This window comes from Atractosteus spatula, chromosome 2, assembly GCF_055471065.1.
Source record: "Atractosteus spatula isolate fAtrSpa1 chromosome 2, fAtrSpa1.hap1, whole genome shotgun sequence".
NCBI lineage: Eukaryota > Metazoa > Chordata > Actinopteri > Semionotiformes > Lepisosteidae > Atractosteus > Atractosteus spatula.
In genome coordinates this window covers 11,815,174-11,830,527 of record NC_142707.1, presented here as the reverse complement: position 1 = coordinate 11,830,527, position 15,354 = coordinate 11,815,174, and the positions used below count along the sequence as shown (strand labels likewise).

The 15,354-nt window shown below is 38.7% G+C and overlaps 1 protein-coding gene across 1 annotated transcript in view; it reads left to right on the top strand.

Moving 5' to 3' along the window:
• Window positions 1-14,680, top strand: part of LOC148839248 (extracellular matrix protein 2-like) — a 28,791-nt gene extending 14,111 nt beyond the window's left edge. Inside the window, exons 9-10 of the mRNA XM_088930687.1 lie at window positions 10,509-10,835; window positions 13,343-14,680. Of these exons, the coding sequence (XP_088786813.1) occupies window positions 10,509-10,835; window positions 13,343-13,514 (499 nt within the window). The 3' untranslated portion in view covers window positions 13,515-14,680. The remainder of the gene's footprint in view (window positions 1-10,508; window positions 10,836-13,342) is intronic.
• Window positions 14,681-15,354: the final 674 nt, after the last annotated feature.

The following is a 15,354-nucleotide window of genomic DNA, read 5'->3' as shown; positions in this document are numbered from 1 at the left end:
TCAAATGAATGATTCAGCAGTCCTGGTTCTGGGCTTATGGAGGCAGGCTGTGATCTGGAAGCTACTACAGACTATTAAATAGCCTTGTTTTGCCAGAATATGTTTTCTAAATTCCCTGTGATCTACTTCTGATACGGCATGAATCACAAATGTGCTGCCTTTATGGGTCCTGGTTGGATAAAAAACAGACTTTGATTTAGGGCTTCTCCTTTCAATCTGGTGCAGGATCTGAGAAACATAACATATACTGTATCAGCCAGGGAATCTGAGCACTGAATAGCACTTTTGTAAGAGATTCTTGATTGTTGTGTTTTCCTAAGGAATGCTGCTGTTCTCAGACTGTATTGATTAATACAAATTTAAATCAAAAGTTCATCCATTCCCTATAGTGTTACCTTTAGTTTTTGTGCATCTCATGTTAATTGATTGACTTATGGATGGATAAATGTGCACCTTTTTTAGCTGGATTCTGACCTAATGATACCCTATTTCCATATAAGTATGTACCTAGGGGGTTATATTTGAATGTCTAGCAGGCAATATTTCAAACTAACTGACAGTATGATTTTCAAAGCTTTAAAAGAATGGAGGTTTTGAGCAGGGGAATGAGAAAAGTTACATTTTCTTCACACAATCATAGTTTGAGAAAATCAGTTTCATTATATCTGTATAAAAAATGTAATACTCTTAATTAGAACTTAGATCAGATTTTGTACAGAATCAAAAGAAACTTCTAAAATCATCCTGTAAAGCTGGATGCTCATATTTACTGTTATTATTACCCAGAGGTGTAATTAAATGTAAATAGACAGGGATGATTGCAATCAGATACAATATATCTCTCTACAAGTTTTGTTCTGAATATGTAGAACATTTTTGCAAGCCTTTCAGTAATTCTGACCAAAACACTTTTAATATCTAACAACATGTAACGAAAATAAATTTGAACAAAAATGTCCTGTTTTCTCGAAAAACACCCATCCCATTATTCCCAGCGCTGCTGTTTTATTAAAGGAAATGCCAGTGGATTAGGCTGGCCCTGTGGTGTGAGAAAGTCCCAGAGCGTTTTGCCTGCATTTGATTTTAATTAGAAATCATCTTGTTGGGGATGAAGAGCCAGTGGGATAGAATATGTGTTTCTGGGTGTGGGGAGGGAGATCCTTGCTGAACTTCAAATCACAGCCATCTTCTGCCTGACCCATGTCTCAGACTGGCCCAGGCTAATCCCTTCATGTAGGGGGGAATTTAAGTGCAAATACTTTTCAAGGTGAAATCCATCCTTCATAGAAGTTCAAGTACTTGGAAGCGTTAAACAATGCTCGGAACATTCACAGGAGTAAAAATAAAATATGTAGGATGATTCCTAGCACACGCGATTAATTACAGAATCGACAGCAGCATTTCTCACACATTATTCAAGGGACTGTTTGTGTCTTTTTGTTGACTTCTGGTAGGTTCCATAATTGTTAGTGATTGTCTGCTGCATTTAAATCTTTTCCTGTAATACTTCCATAAAGCTGCACAGGAAGTAGTGTTTCAGTGTTCTGAAAAGCTACAGTATTCAACGGCTGTGTCCTAGACAGAAGTCTTGCAATTTTTTTTCCCATCTCCCCTCACACTTCGCTCCTTACCTTCTCACTTACTGTAAATAAAATAGGCTAACTGCCTGAAGGGTGAACGCTTCCAGATCAGATACAGTTCAGTATCAAAATATTTCTATTCCACTGGAAAGTAAAAGATTGCATTACCTTTTTAAACTTTTCACATACCAGCTAATTCATAAGTGTGATTGTTTTCAATTGTTTTCATGGCTACAGCAGGAGAGTCACAAAGAAGAAGTAGCCAGCATATCAGCAGAGAGGATATCAGCAGAGTGACTGTAGCTAACCTTCTGCTTAAAATGATCTGCTTGGAGTCTGTTCAGGGTTAAAGTTGAAAGTTGAAAGGTGAAATCATTGTCTACTGTGGATAAGAGAACATCTGAGGTGACAGTAAGGAGAGTGGGGGAGAGGTTTGCTCCCTGACCCTGCTGTTTTGTCTTTCAAAGACCTAAAGGAAGGCATGTGTGTGCAGACATCATGGTGAGTGTAAGAGGAGGGCAGCTGAAATGTGGTGATGTGGTGAGACATCTGTTTCAAGAGAAGAACGACTTTGTTGCAAATTGAGGACAAGCTCCCCACTCAGCAGTACATTGACAAAAATTGAGGCATTTCCACTCCTGTGAGCCAAGGAAAGTGTTGATTTTCCAACAGGACAACAACAAGACCGCTACAATTACAATTGGCCTAACATGCTCACTAGCTTGCTCACCAGTGCCAAAATACCATAGGAAGAACAAGTTAAGAAATGTCTTAAGGGTCCAAGGGACTCAGTTTTAGCTGAAGGCTTTATGCCAGACACACAGCACATAAAAAAAAAGACATAACCGCTTTTGTTGTGGATGAAAGAAGTTACATTTTTACTGGATTTGGGCAGTGAAAAGTTTAGATGATACTGACACGGTCAATATGCGTGTCACTACTAACACTTCAAGAGGACCAATACAATGGGGCACAGAGAACCAAACAGTGAAGTCCTGATTTCCTCGTTGTCATGAACTGCACACGAGCACTTAGACGTCACCTCATACTCACAAGCCCTTCAAAAAACATGTTATTTTCAGATTAGTATGATACGAGTAAACAAACAAATAGGATCAGTTGAATGACCTCCTCTCAGCTGTAACTTTTTACTGCATGTGATCTTTTGTTCCAGCTGTGTTATGTCATACTGAGTTGTATGACAGCTTAAAGTTCATATCTCTTTAAAGCAATAAATGACAAAGGTCATTTACAGACAGGACAGAGTCCTACTGCGGGACCTCTGGCTAATCTTTCTTAAATTCAGGCCTGGTCATAGTTCAGTTTTAGAATAGGTTACATAAAACCTCGCTCTCACCCTCAAGGGACAACGACTGACCATCTGCAGCGTTAAACAGATGTGTACTGTAGCTCTCATGCTCTTCAAAAACAAGCCTCCCAACTGATTTTTAATGGTTGGAGAATTAATGCTATAATGGAAGAGCACAGCCCAATTCATATTTAGCCAGAACAGAAAACCCTGATGAGATTGGATTCCGACTGGCCTATTTTTTCCCCATCTACAGCATTTAAAATATAGTGGGCTTTACAATGAAAGTTCAGGAGGGATAACAGCACGTTTTCTTTCACCTCCGCTGCCCAAAATCATTATCATTTCTCACATCATTTCCTAAAAAAAACTATAAATACCGTACAGAAGCCTCTTCTCCTTCACATTCATCTTTTGCATCCCTCCCCCACCTTTGCAGGTTACCTCCTCTCTGTGTGTTAAGGTCCCATTCCCATTCCCAAACTGGTCGTGGTAGGCTAATAACCTAGTCTGAACCAGTGATCTTTAGACAGGATTTAACTTGAGTTTGGAGAACTTTAAAAGCCATTAATATTTTGAGCATCTTTATACCTCTTCTTTTTCTTCTTAAAAATGAAATTTTTCTCCATCTTTTAACCTGTATATTCTACACTTCAGAAGGCATCTAGCTGTAGCTCTGCTAATTAGCAGCCATTGGCACTGCTTCACCTGTGTTTACCACTGATATGGCTGGGTGTGTATGTCCTGTTGAAGTCTTATGCTGCTGATGTCTGTGTTGAGGTCTTCTTTGGCCACTTTATAAAACATAGGATTGTAAAATGTTTGATTCTTGCAGATCCTGGCTTATTTCATTTGACCGTGTTGCCCACTGCTTTGAGATGTCTCACTGCCATAAGGCACTACACTAATCTGAGATTTATTCTGTTGTAGAAGAGCTTCACAAATCTTGAAGCTGCCATTGTTTTTGCCCACTGCTGTTTTGCGTTAATGATCAATGCCCTACAGGCCCTTGTTAATCATAGCTGGATCCTGACTGAGAATGTGGTGCCAATATCATCTGACCATGACAGAGCTTGATAGCGTTTTGGATGTCCTTGCAAATGTAGGATCAGAAATGATTTTGCGTTGTACCATTATATTGCGTTGATTGTCACGGCTTGATTGAGTTTAAAACTCCCCGGGCTTTTTGAGTCCTGTTCGAGTGGTGTGACAGATTGTGTTTATTTTACGCTGTTACAAACAAGAAAGAAAAAATCTGGTATATTTTGTATTGGCTACAGTCCAGTTTATTTTCTCCTATAATCAAAACATGATTTTAAACCTAGTGTTTGAGAAATGTAAAGTCATCTTATGGCAAAGGATGTTTCACAGGGAGTATTGTTTTCCTTGCTCAAAACCAAAGGAACCATTGTATGAGGTACATCCGTATGCTGTTTGTACTGCTGTTTGTTACTTGGGATCTTTGGTGTCTGGTGTCATTGTCTTCAAAGTAAAGAGTATTTTAAGTTATAACCATAAAGGATTGACATTAAGATTAGAAATAAGTCTTTAGACTTTTAGTCATTCCTTATTTCCAACTTTGTCTATATAGAGTCTCAAAAACATTAAATTCGTCAAAAAAGGTTTTCTGTTTCTTCCATGCATATATCAGCCAAAAAGAAAATAAAGTTTCTGTTATGGTTTCTGAAAGAAACACTCCAGTAAATTACTGTAATGTAAAATCCTCAGTACAGTGTATGTTGTCTATATTACAACATTTCAATCAATGGCAAATACTTCAGTAAGCTGAAAGTGTACCTGCAGTTACTGTATAGATGAAGCAATGACACAACTTTGCTGTCCATAACTTTTAAAACATTTTTTTTAAAGCAGTTGCTGCTGCTTTCTGTTGTACTCCTCTATGCTCTTTTTAAATAGACTTTGGAATACCCAGTTATTATTCCTTACGTTATCATTTTATATTAACAGAAGTTTAGAAAAAATATATTTATATATAATACAGCAATTTCGTGGGCAGCAATGGTGATAGTTGCCTCACAGCGCTTGAACTCTTGGTTCAATTCTCAACCTTGTATGCTATCTGTGTGGAGTTTGTATGTTCTCCCCGTGAGGTTTCTCTGGGGTTTCCTCCCATCATCCAAAAACATACTGATAGGTTAATTGGCTTTTGGGAAAATTGGCCTTGGTGTGAGTGTGTGCATGTTTGCCCTGCAACTGACTGGCATCTCATCCGGCCTTGAGCCTGTTACCTGTCTCTTGTTGTTAGTCTTTCAACACCCTAAATTGGAAGAAGCAGTTAGAAAATGGATGGATGGATGATAATTTCTCATTGAGAACAGGAGATACTTCTTTACCTAATGGTTTATAGGAGTATTTAACAGGCTGACCAGCTTTTTTCAACTGGCTGGATTAGATTCTTGGATCCAGATAGGTACAGTACTAACTACCAAACAGGCTAAGTGGGACAAAAAATAATTCATTTTCTTTTCATTTGTAACCTTTCTTATGTTCTTATTTTATAGACAGAGTTGAGTCTTTGGGATCATAGCTGCATTCCAGAGATGCCACACAACATTCTTAATCTATTTCTGTGATCCAATGGAACAATATTTGCTGATTCAAAGTGTTGTCCTGTATTCAGGAGAGAGGTGACAGATTGATTCATCAAGAAAAGGAAAATGTCCAGGTGTAGTTCCCTGCCCTCATTGTCTGCAGGCACATTAAACAAACTACAAAATGCAATATGACACATGTACCTGCTTTAAATGAAATTCACTCTGGTGTAAGCTATAAATCATGAGTTTGAAATCTATTGGAAAGCTTCCTAGTAGCCAGTGTGTTGCATGCCAATTGATATATTTGGTTTATGCCACCAGAGAGGTTTGTGCCTGAAACAAAACCCATAACGTGCTGTCCTATATGCAGATTCTTTCCATTGTGGATGCTTGTGATGGAAAAGAAATCATCACACACACAACATGCAAAGGTTTGGATCATGTTTTAGCAGAAAAGTGACAAATTACCATTCAGGTTGTGCAGTTGCTTGCTTGGTAAAGATAGGATGAACTCCATCCCAGGTAAACTTCATAAAGAAAAGTGAAGTGTTAAAGAAAAAAGCCTCTACTGCAACTAAAATCCACAAATTCACTTGTTACGCCTCTGCCGGATGGAAGTTTTAAGCTGCAATAGGCCTCCAGGAAGCGAGACACCACTGAAAAATGCTGTATATCTCTCAGATTGGAACAGAGCGAGGCTCAGAAAGGAAGCCCTGAGGAATGGTGCTGAGGGGCTTAAATATGGTGCAGATCATGGTTAACCAGCGGCAGTTGGCTGGCAGAGCCTGCCAAACCTTGCCAGTGAAGCACCGGGTGGGGTTGAATGCGACTGGTCTCCAAGGAGACCGAGGGTTGAGAGCTCAGACCCGCCCAGGCATAACACCAATAACATAATATTAGAGGTGCAGTGTGTGCAAGCACCACTCATACAACACAAACACAAAAACACACAGCTCAGCACAGCCAAGAGACTCTTAAAGGCTTCAATATTCATCCATCCACCTGCTGACAGAAAGCCATTTATTCCCAGTAGGGGTCATACCTAGCTGGATCCTATCTCAGCAGTTTAAGACACATGACAGGACCATTCCCTGCACGGATGTCTATCCATCAAAGCTACATTATTAAATTGGCCTTATTATTTCAACCGTGTATTTTCACAATGTCAGTTTTCTTTCTCCAAGTCAAACTGAGTTCCACCTGTCTTCCATCCTCACTTTCCATTGTCTCTTCTGTCCTTATCCCAGAATGGCCATGTCTTACACACAATCTCAGAAAAGACACATGTTCTCAGGTCTACTTCAAATGTGCATATTTCCATAATTCAAATCTTTATCCAAGTCAGAGAAAAGCCTAGGCTTTCAATAACCACTTGACAGGAACTGAACAGAGCAGCTATCTATAAAATCAAGTTACAAAATAAGACACAGAACAAAATTAGTAAAAATAAACATATTGTACTTCACCCTGTAATACAAATTTATCTGAATGCCTCCAATATGTTATGAATTACATTTATTAACAGCTGTTGCTCAAAAATCAATAGCATTCAAACTTAGTATTTAATCATGTTAAATTCTTATGATGTTAAAAAGAATGTATAGGCTACAGAACTACTGTACAAGACATTATTTCATCTTATACTGTAGCTCTGGGATACGTGCTAAACCACACTAGATTTGATGCAGTATTTTACTACAATGTACTGAAATCCACACATGGATTTACACACTTCCAGCTTAGTTTATATATTTGAATGCAAAGTTGTTTTTCTGGGGGGGAATCAGATGGATGCCAAACATAAGGACTGTCTTTCCAGTGATGGAGAGCATAATCAGTCTCTCAGACGCGGACAGATTGGCCAGTCTGTGGAACACCCAGCTCTGCAGTGGTCTCAGCAGTATTTCCAGGCCAAACTGGAAAAAGCTGGGGGTTTTGAGTATGGCATTTCAGTTTGAACTCTCCCTTCTTAAAATAAGCAAGTACAGTATTGGGACTGTTCTTCCAGGAATACGTATTTGCCAGATTGGCTTCACAAGAACACCAGACATTTTACAGGTTTTCAGGCTCTCCATTGAGCTCAGGTTATTTCTACCTGATTTGAATACTTCTAGCTTCCATACACATAAACTGTGCAAGCTGGCAACATTTCTGGTTAGACTATAATGGCATACCTGTATCACACATTTATCTGATAGCATTGCTGGAAAAAAATATTGAAACACAAATGTGAAATGTATTTAAAATATATATTTCAGTCTCCAATTATATTTTACATATATCTAGTTATGAGTATTATATGATGCATCCCAATACATATAGTATTTGAAATATATCTTCAAACAGGGCTCTCTATCTATTTTTTATTAGTGGGTTAGTGCAAGGGAAGAAATCTTTTTTCGATCCTGTTTTTTTGGATTCTGTTAAGCTTCCTGTGGTGTTGATGATAGCAGTATTCAAAGTGGGAATACTGCCTACAAGCTAATAAGCCTCTGGTTTCTTTTATAAGAGGTCATGCTGTGCTGTGTATGAAGGAAAAGAAACATTTCTTCAACATTATAGCCATTCCAGCACCTTCTCTTCTTAATTTTTGCACCCTGCTACTGAGCTTTGATGAGCTGGGAATCAAAGTAAAGAGCAGTCTCTTGCAGGAGAGGAAGGCAATAACTTGGAACAGCTGTTTCTGAAGTAAAACTGACCAAGCTACACCATACAGTATTTCTGACAGCTGAATCGGAAGCAATATTATGTACCCATACAACACTGTCAGAAGCTTGTTGTAGGGATCATTTTGCATTTGTTTTGACTATGTTTGCTAAGAAAGACTCATTTGAAACCAAAGGAACAAAAAAATCACTTTGGTATGGGAGTGCTGGGCTGCATAGACATTTGAAGATGAAAGCAGAGGCCAGTGAGTAGTGATACTACTCACTACTCACTGGCCTCTGCCTCGGAGTTGTAGAGTATGACTGTAATGGGAAATGGGTTCCACAGTGAAATCACCCATTCTGTCCTACTGTATGTCAGAAGAGGCTATGGGGTATGTGAATGAGAAGAGTAACCATGATTTAAGATTGAGATTTTTTTTAAAATATGGTTTCAGATTTCCTGAACTTTTACTGGAAAGGCGTTTTACAGACCACAAGCACACAAGTTGAAGGCTTCAGCTGATTTAAGACCATGTTTAGCAATACTCAACAAATTTGTGTTTTATAACTTTATGAGTAAGTATCTCTCTGAAAGTAGGAAAACCTCAATCCATAAAGGTTATGGATTTACAGTAGTGAGTTTCAAATCTATTCGAAAGCTTCCTAGTAGCCAGTGTGTTACATGCCAATTGGCATATTTGGTTTTTCAAAAGTAATAAAGAAAATGGTAACGTCGATATCTGTAGCAAAACTGCAACTCAATGTGGTTTGGAAACAGCCTGTGCTTTAACTCAGCAGTTCAGCGTCGCTGTTAATTAAATCAATCTGCTCAGCAATATTTCAATATTGCAGAATGTTGAACTCATTTTGATTCAAAGTTGTACACAGCTATTTGTCATTTGTCAATTTGTCTTTTTTTCTGTAAGGCTAAAATGGTCACCTTCAAAGGTATCTCATAATGGTTGCTGCCATGTTTATATCTGTTTGTCTCTAAGATGTGCAGAGGATGAGACATTGCAGCGATCGCATCTTTATCACAGACGCATTATTCAGTTCTGCAACAGTCTCTTACTTTTGAACTCCATCATGCTGCAATGCCTCCATGTACTTTCAATAAAGCTCATTCAACAACAAATGCAACATTTGCTTTAAGAGAGACAGAGATAAGGGGGGTATACAGGTGAGTAGTTCCCAAGCCCCATTCACTATTGTGAAGCCTTGGTGGGCTCTAAGCTTTGGTCCTGTGAAAATACAGATCATTATCCTGGTTGCCACATTAAAATAATTATTTCCCAAAGCTACTATTACGTTCAGGTCAGTGTTAACCCCCTGTGCTGATATGGTCTTGCCTGCCTTGCTCTGTTCCAGGTGTTTGCTGGAATCAAGTCCTAATTGCCATCAGCTGTGGACCTCCAGCATACCAGTATAAGCAGAGGGGATAGAGATCTAGAGAAAGAGCAGAAAAACCTAGGAAAGACCTCGGAAACTGGAGACTTGTACAAGTTCTTGAACGAGACTATTTGTTGCACTCTGTTTTTTTTGTTGATTGTGTCTCTCCTTATCTTTTGTACTTTACATTTAGACAGGCACTTTGTTTTGTTGTTGTTAGCTAAGCTAAGATGGGGAGATAGCTAGTTCCCGGAAGACGTTTTTTTTGTATTTGTTGTTTTTACGGGTCTGTTGCTAGCTCACTGTTTTTTTAGGTACAGGCCCCTGCATTTATGTGGGAATGGCTATTTTTAGGTGCATTGCAAACACTATACTTGTGTGGCTTATTGTTAGCCACAATGGACACACCATCCTGTGTTTGACTAATATGGGAAGGCTAGTAGGTGGTGTAGCACTGCTTGGCTCCACAACCAGGTTAAGACTTTTCTGATTACTATTATTTTATGTAATGTGTTACAATTAACAGGTCAGTATTATCATCAGTCTTATCCATAATATCCACCTATTTTCCTTGTCACTTTGGACAAAGTCACCAGAGGTAGCAGTACAAGCAGTGTACAGTGAAGTCTGTAAGGTGAGTGGGGTAACAGCTTAAAACCAAGCTCTTCAGTGCACTGAGCTGTATCCCCTATATAGTCGCCTCTCAGTCTTTTAGCTAAGATCAAGTGTAGTATCCCCTTACGTAGCACACATCATCACATTGTAGAATGAAGAGCCTTATTCATGAGGGTACAAACCATATGGGCAGGGCAGCTGTCGGAAGCTGTAACTTCAGTGATGGCCACAAGGTGGGTGAAGGGTTGTCTCATCACTGACCAACCAACATCACTCTATAATAAGGATATTTTTACATTTGCAAAACAGTTGTAGAAGTGTTTGGAGCACGCAAATAATACTAGACTTCTGATTTTGATTAGCCTATTTAATTTATCTTATTTTTCTCCTTTTTTTCTGCTTTTTCCCACAGGTTACTGGAAACCATTGACCTTTCCTGCAACAAACTGGTCCATGTGCCTTCCTTCCTGCCCATCGGACTCAGACAACTCATTCTGCACCATAACCAGATAGAGAGGATCCCTGGTTATGTCTTTGCCCATATGCGTCCAGGCCTGGAGTTCCTGCACCTCTCCCACAATCATCTGAGGGATGATGGGATCCATGGAGTTTCCTTCCTGGGGCTGTACCGCTCCCTCACTGAACTGTTGCTGGACAACAACCACCTGAGGGCTATACCACGTGGGCTGCTCAACCTCAAATCCCTGCAGGTCCTGCGTCTCAATGACAACTACATCAGGTACCTCCTTTAGATGGCATTGCTGGAAATGAGATGCTGCTGCACTGGTGATATCTGTCTTTCAAAGGGAAAACCAATCAGAACTTAGTGTCGCTCATTCTTAAGTATTGGGAGAATATGAGTGATTTAGAAATTTATCATTTTCAGATACAAAACAAAGTATAAAATCCTAGGTGATTAAACATAATTGGGACATATGGTGTCTTTTATATTACTGGAAGACTTAGAGTGCAGCTCTGTGTACACACCAGGCGTGGGTTTAGACATTAACATATAAGGTAAGCATTGTCAGCTGGACTGTGCATGTATATGTACAAAACAGTATGTTTGCAAAGGCTTGTGTTTCTCCACAAACACGTTCTGAGGAGAAACCATGTAAGAAAGTGTATCCATGTCATAGCACAGTATATTACCAATAACAAACAAAAACATTGGCTTGGTGCAAATTACTTGTGTGCAATTTTTGACCATCAGATTCAAGAAATATTTTCAGAAGCCCCTTTTTTGAGGATGATCCAATGAGAAATGCAAGCAGAGCATTTAAGAATTTGTACTCATCTACCTATACAGTACATACACATGCACAGACTATTTTCTCTGCTTTACTTTCCTCCTGAAGTGCCAGCTGCTAGGCACCAGGAGATCAAATGGTTTGGAAGTAATCAGGATTTCATGTTCACTGTCACGAAGAGGCTTGGGCAGGCTTGCTTCTTGTCAGGTGGGGCACACCAAGACCAAATTAAAACAAGAGTTTTAATACAAAAAGATCTATGCCTCCTCCTTCCAGCACCAAATGTTCCTTAAAAATATATTGCTTTCTGCAGTATCATCTCTAAATTTCATTAATCTTGCAGTTCATACTGTACATGCGGACAGATAGCTATTTGTCTAATGCAGTTCTTTCTTCTGTTTTTTCCCTAATCTGTTGCTTGTACCTTTATCCCTGATCAGTCTTTTTCTTGATAACTGTTTTGTCTTTGCTCAGAGCCAGTAATCCATCCAGAAAAAAAAAGTTAACAGGGTTCTCAAAGGGTGGAAACGCACTGCAAAGGGAAATGGACTGCTCCCTAGTGTAATGCATAATTTAAAACTGAGTTATGTGCAACACTGATATTTTTCCTCCCAGAAAAGAACACTTCCTCTTGATCTGGAGGGGCCGCATAAGAGATAATGTGAATAAAGCAGACAGATTTAGGTGACTTTAATTATACATATTGCTAGCTGCTGGTTTGCTTGTGTTGTAAAGCATAATGATTAATGAGCTTGGTTGACAAGTCATGTGTATTTTAGAAACCTAGCTCTGCTTTCCACAATAAGTGCAACAAAGGCAAGCTTGAATGCACCATGATAAGAATCTGAAAACATAACAGTTCCAAAATGTGTTTTTTTGTGTTTTAATCTTTTCTAAAAAAAGTAATGTTACACACCATTGACTCATAATAAGGAAGAGGTAATAACTGAGCCTTAGAACAAAACTACAGAGCAACTTTCAAAGGCTTATACTGTAGTTGTTTTCCTTTTGTCTGTTCTGCAAACAACCATTTAAGAAAAATGGTTTCAATGGAGTTTAGAATGAAAGTTTGGTAGGGGTGTCCTGTAATTCTGTATAATTTTTCCAAAAGCTATAAATACTGTAGATACATTCAATTCATGGCTCACTCGTCCACCCCATCCCACCTCTGCAGCTTCCCCATGATTATATCTTTAAACTGCAGTGGTATCCCAAACTCCTTGACCTACAGTATGGCCAGAGTCAGATGTTACCATAACTAAGCACTCAATAAACATTTCCAATGCATTTAATTCTTGGGTCTTGTTATTCCTTCTGCAGTAAAAACAACAACATAGTGCCTCCAAAACCCATTTGTTATCTCTTAGATCTTTCTAGAGCTCCACCTTTATAAAGTTTACACTTAGAAAAAAATGAGATCACGTTTTTAGATAAGACTTTATTAAAATTAATTTATTAATCCCATAGGGAAATTCCTCTTTTGCTACAGAGGAAAGAAATATTCTACTTTCCAGCTCTGATGATATAGACCTGCCAGTTAGAGTAGAATAAAATAAAGGTTTTCTTATGATCAAGAAAGTTTTAAGAAGTACATTTTATATGTATAGTTATAAAAATACATAATTTTAGGACAGCCTACACCCTGGATGGAATGCCAGCCCATCACAGGGCACACACAGACACAGTGACACCAGCGCCATTTTTCTCAGAAGTCAATTAACCTGTCAGTACGTCTTTAGATTGTGGGAGGAAACTAGAGCACCCAGGGGAAACCCACACAAACACGGGGAGAACATACAAACTCCACGCAGATAGCACACCAGGAATTGAACACAGGCCCCCAGTGCTGCAATGTAGCAATGCTAACCACTGCACAACCAAGCTGCCCATAGTTAATTTCATTACATTAATTTTGCTTCAGATATACTTGGTATCCTTTGTGTCTTACCTTGCTTTGTGGTTATACTGACTCCAGCACTGAAAATGTCTTCCTTAGGTATGTGCCGCTCAACTCCATCTGTGACACCAGGGTCAGTGAAGACTCTCTTCTCATCTCTGTGCATCTGGAAAATAACCTCATTGACCGCCGTCTCATCCCCCCTACGGCCTTCTCCTGTATCAAGACCTACCACAGCATCGTCCTGCGCCCCCAGAGCTACGAAGACTAGCCCTCACATCCTTCTCGTCCCCACCTCTGCCTCGGGCCTTAATAGTGCCGCCTCAGTGGTCTCAACAACAAATTGTCGAAGCCATTAGATATAAACAGGCAGTCAGCAAATGTACAGCTGACTTTGTCCGTTGTGACAACAGTTTCACTTCTCATTGCCCCTCCTAACCTAAGGTAGTAGTCCATAACTGACATAATGACAAACAAGCCGAGGTATTTCTTACCAAAGAAAAAGATTTTCAGTCTATTGACACAACTAATACAGTGCTTTACTGTGCTCCTGGCACAAAATGGCTGCCAGTCAACAGCATTGGTTGACCCACATTGGTGATGGATAAAGTGAGTGTGCACCAGCTACATGGATATCAAGTTATTCTGATTATTCTTATTCAAGACAAGAACACAATTAGTATTGTATCTGTCTGTTAGCAAAAGCTTTTCAGTATCTCTTAAATCTACACAGGACCTGTAGCACAAGGAACAGATAGTTCCCATGTGCAGTTTTAAATATAAACCTCCTATTTTGTGACAAGGAAAATCTAGGTATTTTTTGCCTGCTTTTTCTATTATATTCTCTTTTATGCGAGTCTAACCTATGTCCATTTGTGTGGTTTATAATTTGTTTGTCAATGTGAATTGATCTGATTGTTTTTCTTTCCTAATGCCCTTGTTATGTGTGTCAGGTCTGCTTGGTGATTGTACTGTACTCAACACACTTGCCTGCTGTGCTTTTTCCAAATATTAGCCATGTGTTTGTCTTGTGTGTTGTTTAAATATGTAATGCATAGTGCTCTGGGGCCCATTGGTGAATCGTTGTGCACAAAAAAGGCTTATTTCTATCATCTGAGGCAGAAGATGAAATACACTGTGAATAGAGCTGTTCCATTTTGGTGCTAATTTCCTAATAGTCCTTCTGCCATTAGAGCCATGATGGACATAATTTAGCTTTACATGTCTAATGCAGCATTGTCGTGTGTCAGTGAAACAAGCTCCATTATTTCCTAAGGTGATATACAGTACAAGAACTTATTTAAGGATTATTTATCCCTTTAAGGATATTTTAGGAACATTTATTCCTTGTATAATGTCTTTCTAATAAATGTAAAAAGAACAGGCTCCATTGTTAATCAGGCAAAAGTAAATAAATAATATTAATGTCTTTTAAAATTGGTCTATTGCAAATGTGTGTAATTGCCCAAATGGTTTTGATTAAGCTTGGCATAAGTAGTGGGTTCATGCTTATCACTATTAACTCAAGATTCACAGAAAAAGCAATTAAATTCATTAGTCATTAACAGCTCTCACATAATAATTTGAAAGCTTCACCAGATAAATACTTTTAAAAGGACAGAGAAAATATATTATAAACATGTTCCTTTAAGGCAAGTTTAGGGATTGTATTTTGTGCCTTTTGAGGTTGAATTTCATTTAAAGTTTATTTTCCCAGAATTTATATGAAACTATAGTATCCAGAAAAGCATGACACCTTTTGAAATTGCTTGCATCCTCAATTCTCAATTACGAATTAGCAGCTCTATACAGTATATCTATGCCTTCCTATTTGTTTTGACTCCAGTTACATTGTCTTAATAAATGTGAAATAATCTTTGGTTAAAGTACTGGGACTACCTGTTGCTGTTCCTTTTTTTTTTCCTGTGCATTAACAATATTGTCCAGTTTTCTAAATATGCGAAGTACTGAAATTGCTCTTGAAAGATGTAATAATGATATAGTGTTGACCTTGGACAGTGGATCTCCAATAATTCTTGATCTTTTGGATTTAATTGTTGAATTTGGTGAAGGTGATCATATACTGTACTTTTGAAAATTTCTCAGAAACC